This window comes from Hippoglossus hippoglossus, chromosome 1, assembly GCF_009819705.1.
Source record: "Hippoglossus hippoglossus isolate fHipHip1 chromosome 1, fHipHip1.pri, whole genome shotgun sequence".
NCBI classification, from domain to species: domain Eukaryota; kingdom Metazoa; phylum Chordata; class Actinopteri; order Pleuronectiformes; family Pleuronectidae; genus Hippoglossus; species Hippoglossus hippoglossus.
The window spans coordinates 15,939,761-15,950,054 of record NC_047151.1 but is presented as its reverse complement, the minus strand read 5'-3'; the positions used below and the strand labels follow the sequence as shown (position 1 = coordinate 15,950,054).

At 41.2% G+C, this 10,294-nt stretch overlaps 1 protein-coding gene across 2 annotated transcripts; it reads right to left on the bottom strand.

Moving 5' to 3' along the window:
* Nucleotides 1-41: 41 nt before the first annotated feature.
* Nucleotides 42-9,656, bottom strand: hgsnat (heparan-alpha-glucosaminide N-acetyltransferase). Of its 2 annotated transcripts, none has more exons than XM_034586933.1 (18): nucleotides 9,429-9,656; nucleotides 8,493-8,608; nucleotides 8,217-8,353; nucleotides 7,597-7,715; nucleotides 7,384-7,453; nucleotides 7,019-7,088; nucleotides 6,633-6,736; nucleotides 6,249-6,325; nucleotides 6,074-6,104; nucleotides 5,308-5,468; nucleotides 5,051-5,166; nucleotides 4,807-4,928; nucleotides 3,977-4,103; nucleotides 3,699-3,785; nucleotides 3,511-3,588; nucleotides 3,281-3,351; nucleotides 2,330-2,442; nucleotides 42-2,067 (listed from the first exon to the last, which is right to left on the bottom strand). In XM_034586933.1, the coding sequence occupies exons 1-18, from the start codon at nucleotides 9,637-9,639 to the stop codon at nucleotides 1,886-1,888; spliced, it is 1,992 nt and encodes a 663-aa protein (XP_034442824.1). In that variant the 5' UTR covers nucleotides 9,640-9,656; the 3' UTR covers nucleotides 42-1,885. The 2 variants fall into 2 exon arrangements, with proteins under 2 accessions (XP_034442824.1, XP_034442834.1); XM_034586943.1 differs by lacking the exon at nucleotides 9,429-9,656 and adding an exon at nucleotides 8,892-9,244 and having other exon boundaries at nucleotides 1,014-2,067.
* Nucleotides 9,657-10,294: the final 638 nt, after the last annotated feature.

Genomic DNA, 10,294 nt, shown 5'->3' with positions numbered 1-10,294 from the left:
TGTTTCATGTTTCTGTACTTTACTTTAGTAGATTTATTTCCAGGTACTTTTCCCTTTTGCTCCACTACATATACCAGCAAATAGATTTCCACTCCACTACATCTTTACAATGCATTGCGTTACATGCTCGCATTGTTTTATATTTATGTTTGTAGAAATCAATAACGACATAACAGCAGCAGTACTTGAGAATATGATATATTACATGATATTACTATTTCAATTGTGAATGGAAAAAAAAAAGAGTAAATGTATAAAAAGTACAACAAAAGGAATTTCATCAGTTAAGATGAGCAATCATTCAAAAATCTCTCTCAGTCTTTAGATCCTCTACATACAGAACATGTGGTTTTGTAAAGTCAGTTCACAAGAGTTATATTTAGAAAATCGGCCAATCACAAGATGGGGAATATATAAACAGTATGGTGGGAGTAATGGTAACAGTTGTATAGTGAGATATGAGATAATTAAATATACACTCTGTGGCCGATTACAAGGTTACAAGGTACACCCCCGGGTACACCCAGCAAAAACATGAAGTCTCAGTCCTGTGATAAATCCTCCCATTGTGACAGTTTTTTATGTTCAGCATGTGTTCAAACTCTTCTGGTATTTATTCAACTTTATGGTTCATGCTGTAGTTTGCATTACCACTGAACTGAATAACGTTATTTAAATATCTAATAATCTTATAAATTACATTATGGACAACAAAGTCGAACTTTCTTTATGGAAATTCATGACTCATTTAAGAAAGACAAATCATTTCTGGAAAGGCAAAAGTAAAAATGGGCATTTGTAATAAAATAAAAAGGGAAACTCAGTGGCTTCTGTTTTTGTAAACCTATTGATGACAAACATGTATTTAATCACAATGCAAAACCAGCAAACCTCAATGGGTTTCAACAGTCAGCGGATGTGGCCTCCTTCACTTCCCCTCAGTATTGAGAGGAGCTGAGGAAGGAGAGGAGCTGAGTAGTGAGAGGAGCTGAGGATTGAGAGGAGCTGAGGAGCTGAGTAGTGAGAGGAGCCTAGGATTGAGAGGAGCCTAGGATTGAGAGGAGCCTAGGATTGAGAGGAGCTGAGGATTGAGAGGAGCTGAGTAGTGAGAGGAGCTGAGGACTGAGAGGAGCTGAGTAGTGAGAGGAGCCTAGGATTGAGAGGAGCTGAGTAGTGAGAGGAGCTGAGTAGTGAGAGGAGCTGAGTAGTGAGAGGAGCTGAGTAGTGAGAGGAGCTGAGGGTTGAGATGGCCGTCTATCCTACAATAATGAATGATGACTAAATCTATGCAGACAACTGATTAATTAAATATGGCAAAACTTTCTTATTTCAAAATCTTGACACACTGTTTCACCTTTGTATAAATATCACTTCCACCTTGTGTAGTGGAAAATGATCACACAATCTCACAAAAAAAACAAACAACTTCAGCTTTCAGAGAAATGCTGTAATTACGGTGGCAGCAGAAGAAAGGGAAGTTAACAAGTGGCTTGTTAAACATAGTCTGTGTCACAGGGTGAGGAATGAAACCTGAATTAATAACACAAAGTAAAAAAGTAGATTAACAATGACAGTCTTCAAATTCTCTAACTATTCTTGGACAAGTTCTTCCTGAGTCAGTGGGGATATGAGACGCTTCATATCTGAAGATCTTTGGGGGGAAAAAAAGCTTTTAAACATTAATGGTCGTAAAAAATAGTGTCTAAACAGTTTGAAAGAAGAAACCCATTCATGTTCAGGGACACAGAAACAACATAGTTTTGCCAAAATAAATCTTTAGTCCCCGGTTATCTGTGCTCCAAAAGTGTTCTGATTAGGACTCCAGCAATTCTGATTTCATCAATGTCCTCTGCTACTGGAAGGAATCATTATTCAGGGATTCCCTCTAAATCTTCCAAAAAATCCTCTTCCTGTACAGCACGTAGGCGATGAACACCCAACAGGAAGTAGCCACGAGGTTTTGGGTGAGGTGCTCAGCGTGGGATTGGCTGTTTGCCATACGCCAGCGGAAGGGGAAGTACTCCTCCAACACTTCATGGCCCACATACACCAGGATGGAGTTCATACCTAAAATGTTTGACAGAATTTGCGATTAGTACATTTGGCAGATTTTATTTCTCAGTACACTAAAAGACAGACAATGCCTGTTCAGTGGTTTCCTAGACTTACTAATTTTTATAATTGCTAATATCAAACCACAAAACCCTGATTTCTAAAATCATATCAAACTGTATTAATTTGGGAAATCAAAGCCTGCCATTTGGTTATAAGTCCAAAAATTCACATTCCTAAAAACTGAGCCGGCTTTATGTCTGATGATATTACAAACCTGGGTAGTAGAAAGGTGCTCCAGACCACCACCTCTGCACGTCCACTATGAAGTAGAGCAGCACTAGCAGCACAAAGGCAAAACAGGCCAGTGTTGTCACATAGGACAGAGACCTAGAAAGCAAGAGGACAGAAACACGCACAAGTGTTAAAGACATCTTTTAGAATCCTTTGTCCAGAGATCTGCTACAATTTCTCTCTGGTTTAAGAGAGATGCTTTCACTCAACACAACTCCACACCTGTAAGTTAAAGCACACCACTGCAGTGGCCGCTCTAAACCTTCCTGTGTGTTTGGCCCTGTGGTGATGCTGGTTGCAGCTTATATTTCTGAAACTGTTAAAGTGACCTGCAGTAAATGAGCCACAGAACCCCCGTAGCTGAACCCCCGCTGCTGCACAAAGAACTGTTCAGCCCTTAATTCAAAGTTTGGTGAAGCTCTACTCTGCAGAACCCCGAACTGGAGACTCAGTTATTGTCGTCCTGAACACGCTGTTGTCGTGATCAAATATGTCCCTTGTTTATATCTGTATCATGTCTCCAAATCGTATCAAATTCAACATTGCACTTCCTTGGGCCCTTAACAATACACATGTAAAGTGTGAAGCTGATAAGGTGAACGGTTCTGGAGATGTGTGAGCCACATACAGACTTCTGAGATTTCTGAAATTAGTGGATAGATTATTAATAACAGGGGCTTGTGATAAACTTCAACAACCTCTGACTGTGCTGAGCAATGCACTATCATGGCTGGGTGTCCAGCTTGAACTTGTGCTCAAAATCTTACCATGTCTCACTTTATTTTGTGATGGAAAGTGTGTGTGTGTGTTAAATGATTAGGACGTATATTTAGGACAGTGAGAACTTCCCCAAACATTCAGTCAACAGCTGCGGTATAAAAGAAAAGCTGCCAAAACCAAGTTCCATTTGAAAGTGCATGAAAGCAAACGTTACCATAGGTTCTTGTTGACAGGAATGAAGCCCTGGTCTGTGGAACACTTGGTCAGAATTGCTGATATGGCTCCCTGAGTGTCACAAGACAGTTTATTATAAAATCAAGAAGGGGAAATGGTCCTGGAAATAAATGTGTTTGGGGAAAGTCAAAGACATTGTGCAATGAGTCATTGAACAGCAACTGTTTGAATACATATGTAAAACGTGATATAGCAACATAAAGTGCTTACCAAAAAGAGACCCCATAATAGAAACCTCGACATTATACTTGTGTGGAGATCTCTGTAGTGTAAGATAATTTTTCCTGCCTGGGGAAATTAAAAGCACAACAAATTATTATCAATGGCAATTTGGACTTTAGAAATATGACCAAAAAAAGAAAGACACAAAAAGAAAGAGACAAATTCATGTGACAAACCTGTAAACCAAGAAAAGCCATGAGGACAGAGTTGATGCTGCCAAGGACACCTTCTGGATCAAAGGGCATGCGAGTTGCGTAAATCACCTGAATTGAAATGGAAACCGAAGTGGAAACTTGTAAATAGGTTCTGGTGCAGTTTAACCTACCATCACCTGTCAAGTCAACATTTTTGGGAGTTAGAAATGTGGGTTAGCCTGGGAGAGAGAAACCTGATAAGTCAGCTGAAATTTCAACATCCCAAGTTATAAAAAGACTGAACGTGTGGGGTCACTTACCCGTGACGACGGAGTCTGGTAGATGTGGTTCTCTCCCAGCAGCCAACGGTCTATGAAACCAGCCGCTCCACCAGTGCAATTCATGTAAAGGCCCATGTCCCCAATCCCACCTGGGCCCAGATAGCCTCTGTTGAAAAGAGTGAGGTGAAGCTAGTGTCAATAATGTGGGATAACGGCCATCGAGAGCAAGGATAAGATTTGAAAACCAATACAAGCTCGACTGAGGATTTGGGAAGGGACATTTCTTCAGATCTGATATAAATTTGGACTCTTTATTAATTTACTACCACTATTCATTTTATCAGTTTTTATTTTTTATAGCTTATGTCTGCAATCCCAGGACTCTGCAGTCAACAAGGGTTTTAATCGGCTCCATCTTCGATCGGCAGTGATGGAAACCTCGGTGAATATCCTCTACTGGCAATGGGAAAGGAGTCAAACCCCCCTTTTCTAGTGCATTTACCTGCATTTAAAAAACGGATCATTTCGGTGTAAAAGAGGGATTAGTTTCATCATTGTTGGGTAAAAGTAAGTAAATGAAAACTAAAAGGGAACAGAAAAATAAAAATCTACACAAAAAGTTAACATTTGTCAGTTTTGAAAATCTGATTAATGAAAAACTTGAGTGAGACATATCCGAATAACAGACCAAACTGCCATTACATGTTACTTCATTATCAAAGCACACAGACATAGGACCAAAGACACATGACACAAATACTCATTGGAACTAAACAATTACGTGTTGCTTGCCGGGAAATGTTCCTTATAACATGGACTCTTATAACATGGACTCAAAGAGACACAAAAACATGCCCTGATCAACTCACGCTGGACAATCTGCTACCGGGAGTTGGAAAGTGAGGAACAACCAGAGGATTTCTAAGAGGATCACACACAGCCAGGCAGGCCAGTACAGCAAGATGTCACGGAAGGGGGACCACCAAGCACTCTGGAAAACACACAATCATTAATCAAACACTTAAGTTTCAGTTTATTTCAGGGGACTCTTGTGCCAGCAGAGCAACAAATAGAAGGTTAAAGAACGTGGGTAAAATGGAGCTGTTGGCTGACCGTCGTGAGGATGTCGAGGTGACCTTTTGCCACCAGCAGATCCAGGCAGGCTACAACCAGGTAGGACCAGGCCAGGCGCTGCAACACACCTGGGATTCGCAGGTTGTCCCAAGATACTGTGGGGTGGACAAGGAGGGAGTGGGAGCACACGGGTCAAGAAAGGAACAAATTACACCAAAGAATAATAGTTAAATAATGGTTTAAATAAAGGGTTTAGGATTTTGTCATCAACATGTAAGAATTGTGTTTATACTCACATGGTCCCTGGCAATAGTTTGGGTTGATAATGACGACACCGAGGATGAAGAGCTGCAGGCTCCTCCACACAGTTTTCCTCAGCAGTGAGCAGCGTGTTGAGCCTGCACACAGCAGGGAGTTGGTTGACAGTGCAATGGATGTCCCCATTATAAACACAAACCTGGTGGAGGAGGGAAACACAGTGTGAGGAACAGAGAGCAGTGCATTCAAGGGAACTGGGAAAGGATTTATTATTTTGGTTTGATTCATTTTATTTTTTTCTTGACAGGTGAAATTTAGTCTCCTTTACTGCAATCTAAGAACACTTAGATACACTGAAAAACACATATTACAAGCACAAAGAACAAAACTCTGTTGTAAGATACGCAACAGACCAGCTGGGAAAGCAACACAGGAGGTAATGGATGCTGAAATCACTGGAAACTGCATTTCACCTCACTTTGGACAAATGTGCAAATTCAACTAATCTACAGGGGTAGGGTTGAATTAGTTTGTGGTTCTGGCACTCTGTTAAGATACATATGTGATCTTTTATCTCGTACAACCCTGCTCGCACTTTGAGATCCTCTGGTAGGGGCCTTTAATTGTTACAGATCTCGGCTAAAGACGAAGCGGACAGAGTTGTTTTAAATTTATTTTCTACGTGTTTTTTATTTGTGAAGCACTTTAACGTTGTTTTGAGAAGGGCTGTATAAATAAGTGGGGTTCCATAAGCTACAGAACTAAGACATACTAGTGAAAATCTGTTGGAGGAATTGATCTTACCAAGGGAAGACTAAATCTGCAACAGTTAGACCTGTGAGGAGACAAATGTAAAACACAGGTTTATACATTGAATACAATACCAAGGATAATACTGTGCCAGTTTACAAAGATCTGTGAGTATCTACTAACATGGTTTAACAGAACAACAACAAAAGTAGAACCAGTCGGGGCTCACCATTCCAGCTTTGGTGCCTGAAGAACCAGTATCGCCCCCCTCCATAGTTCACAAACACCATAATGACTAAGGCAATTCTGACAGGAAACACAGAAAATGCACCATAACTGAAAAGCACCACAAGCAAGAGATTACAGAAATACAGCTCAACGGTTCGCTTTGAGAGAAATGTTGCTTGAAACAAATGTACTACTTCAGATAACTGGATCCTTAACGACTGACATTTCTGGTGTCAGCTGCAAAAATGTCACGCTGCAGCGAGAACCCAATGACACAGTGTCACACATCAGATCAAGTGGTAATTCAAATAAGAAGCAGTATTTTCTCTGAGAAAGTCGAGCTGCAGGGGTGAAGGGGGGTGAGGGGATGTGGAGTGGGGTTTACCCTCTGAATGTGTCCAGAGATCGCAGCCTCTTGCTGGGGTTGGGTGGAGGAGGGAGGATGGTGTCACTAACTGGTGGCACAGCTCTGCCAGGGGAGCCCAGTTCCTGGACGGTGAAATTACAGTTAAATATGAACATTATTCTGTTGGAAGCACACACACTTCTGCACGAAGACACGAGTCATGCATAGCGGTTAAAATCATTTGTTTTAACACATTTTCCACAAAAACAACAACTTCCACTGTGCTTTACAATGCAAACTAAAACTACACAGGGTGTCAGAACATCACTCACTTTAAACAAATCAAGTATATTAGTCACAGCATGAAAATGAAGCTGCTTCACTCGTGTGGTGTAATGACAAGCTCCCTACATATTAACACTCACAGAGTTGATGAGCCTCTCCGTCTCCAACGAGCCAGTAACTCGGAAGAGGATATTCCTCACCACGTCAAGCCTGGACAAGACGTATTCAACCAGGTTAAGAGTCTTTCTATAAGAAGCTCAAGGTGCACAATACATTAAATAAAGCAGCAGTGCATCTCGGGGCTTAGTAATAATAATAGTTGTTTACACTTGTTATTATTCTACAGGACCACAACAAATATCTAACTAATTACACAAATCCAATGCAATCTAGTTATCGTTACATTAAGACATCATTAGTAGAGTTGACTTTGTTGGTATTATCACAGGTCTATCTGGGAATTTAGTGCATAAAGATTAAGAATGAAATGATAACATGACATTACCTCAATATTATCCGACCAATGCAGGACATCAAGATCAGTCCAGCAAAGATAAGAAAAGCCACTAATATCGCTGTGAAGAGTGGAACAATATCAGTTAGATGTAGCGTGTACATGGTCCAATGCTATAAGGATGAATATAGCACTTATAACAACACTTAGAAGATGACATGTTTCCATGTCACACAAGCTAATGAAGGTGTTGAATTGACTCACGTATGTAGCTGTTGACTGGGTCTGCGTCAGTCACTACAGAACAATTCACTACTGAGGAGTCGGTGAAATTTTTCACCCACAGAGAGTAGTTCCCGTGCTCCCCAAAGTGGAAGGGAACCCTGCGGATGAAAGACGTGACGCTAAACACATAGCAAACCAGCCAAACTATAAATATATGAAGGGCATATTCCTTACATGGATGTAAACTGTGATTCAACAGTGTTTCTGTAACAAGATTAACTCACACAACACACCACACTCACCTAGATAAAATGTGCAAGACATGGATTTTAGAGTTTGCTCGTTTTAAAAAGTGTGTTTTCCTCATATGCTGGTTGGATATGCAAACAGAATTTTATTTAATGATGTTTCACAACACCTCGACTGTTAAGGATCTGTGAAGACCCTGAATTGTTATATTCATGTATTCATTCATGAGTAGCCCAGCTATGGAGTACTTTCACATGACTGCATATCTACAAATCATTGAAGTTACTTGTTTGGGACCATTTACACAGTAAATTCTATTAATTGTAATATTCCTGAACATTTACTGCATAAAGTAAAAAAAAAAGCCTAGTTCTCATGTATGGGAAAGATGTCAGTGTTATTAAACTTACGTGCACAGCTCCAGGTTGACAGGGGTGCTGTTGAGCTGTAGTGTTATTTCATGCTGTGTGCTCACAACAAAGTCAACCGAACTGGGCTGTCCAGGAGTGGGCGCTGCTGGTACAACTCCCAGCTGCTGGTACAAACACTAGCTCACAAAGACACAAGACCAGGTACATTTAAATTCACATTACATTCTCATCTGACATAAAAGCCATACAACCACCGAACAAACTGAAGTCAAATATTAGGTGTGTGTGTGTGTGTTTGTGAGTGAGTGAGTGTACCTGGTAGCAGCGCTCTGACACCCAGGACACCACCACCTCAGTGCCCAGCTCATTGTTGACTCTCAGAAATGCCTCGTCCATCTTCAGCACCCTGTGTTTGTGATGGGTTGAGCCAGCTGGAGGAAAAAAAGAGACATCAGTTGAAATGCATTTGCTGTGCAGGAGGAAAACACATGCAGAAGATGGTGCAGCTCCACAGTGGGTCTGACCACACCCCTCTGAGCTGACACAGCTATAGATATCATCTGAATCACCAAGAAACTCGAAACACTGGGTTTGCATTAGAACCAAAAGCCTGATGGTAGATTAATCCCAGCTGCCACAAGTCAACGTGGACTTGAACCGACGAGAGATAAACAAACCCTGAACGCTTCGCTACAGCCACTTTCACTAACTTACCTCAAAGCGATGGTTCCCTGCTACTGTGAAACTTACTCCACGCATAAGAGTGTGCTGGCTCTATAGAAACGTCTCTGGAGAGAAGAACCAGTCCAGCCTAAGTGTGAGCTACAGGCAGCTAGCAGCTAGCTGTGTCTGAGGAGGGAAACATGTGAGAGGGTTGAAGTCCCGGCTGCACAGCCCCATGGTCACATGCTGGATTAATCCATGCGACACCCCCCAGGAGGGAAGTTCAAACATCCAGAGCTCAGGCTTCCTCTGCTGACTGGATTTCTCCAGTCGACGCTGAACTAGAGTTAGCTCTAGAAAATGTTAATCGTGCCTATTAAAACCCTTGTTTATGGGCTTAATAGTCAAATACTTCAATCAAGCTACGTACTATTTTCACGTGGTTGACGAAAGACACTAATTCGTTGGTGAAATGTGATCTACACACATGCAGGCGTTTATGTAAACAAGTGTTGACATGTTCGCTAGCCGTGTAGCTCACTAGCTAGCTCTGGTGGTCCTCAGTAGTAAACACTGCTGGTTACTCACAGGCAGACGCTTCAGCCGCCAGTGGAGCCACACACACCGCTACAAGCAGAGCAGTGGCAGCAAGGACAAACATGTATTTCTCTAGTCGTGTCATGTCTTCCTGTCTTTGCTGTTTCCCCCCCTCGACAGAAGAAGATGTGGATTTGGACTTTCCTTCAGTTTCCCCTTTTCCATAACTGATTCCACTTCCGACCCTTCCTTGTTTTGACATTGTAGAGGGAGCGAGAAGGGACAAAGTTCATTATTAACGCAACCAGGCCAATGCCCTCCTCAAAGGTTCAATAACACGATTACTATTATCTGTCTCTGTGTGTGTGTGTGTGTGTGTGTGTGTGTGTGTGTGTGTGTGTGTGTGTGTGTGTGGCAATCAGCCATGCATAGACAATCTAATTCAAATCTACTATGCAAGATCAGTCAAATTAAATAATAATCAATAACTATCAGTGAAATAACATAAACGCAAACGAGTCAAATTACTTGGGGTCAGAAAACAATAGTGTGTGCTCACTTTTTTTGTAATTTAATCATAACATTATGAACATTTGGAGAGAACCCTAATAAATATGAAGTTAAGGGGTTAATAGTGACCAGACTACCTTTTAAATATTAATTTTTTGATAACTAATTTGACTCATTTGCTTTTATGTTATTTCACTGATATTTATTGAATATTAGTATGATTTAATTGTATCGATCTTTCATTGTGGATTTGATTGTCTGTACATGACAGATTCAGATTCAGAAACATCCCCTTAAAGACACATTTCCAGACATGGACTTCAACCATAGGACTACAACATGATCAGCTGCACATGTTTTCCACTTCCTGCGCGGACCCTGTTGCCGTGGTAACATGAATATATTTC

Coding starts and splice junctions, on each gene's coding strand:
- hgsnat (XM_034586933.1), bottom strand. CDS start 9,639: ATGTCAAAACAAGGAAGGGTCGGAAGTGGAATCAGTTATGGAAAAGGG. Junction 7,089..7,383: donor ATTGGTCGGATAATATTGAG/GTAATGTCATGT, acceptor CGTCTTGTCCAG/GCTTGACGTGGTGAGGAATA. Junction 4,104..4,806: donor CCGGTAGCAGATTGTCCAGC/GTGAGTTGATCA, acceptor TCTTTTCAACAG/AGGCTATCTGGGCCCAGGTG.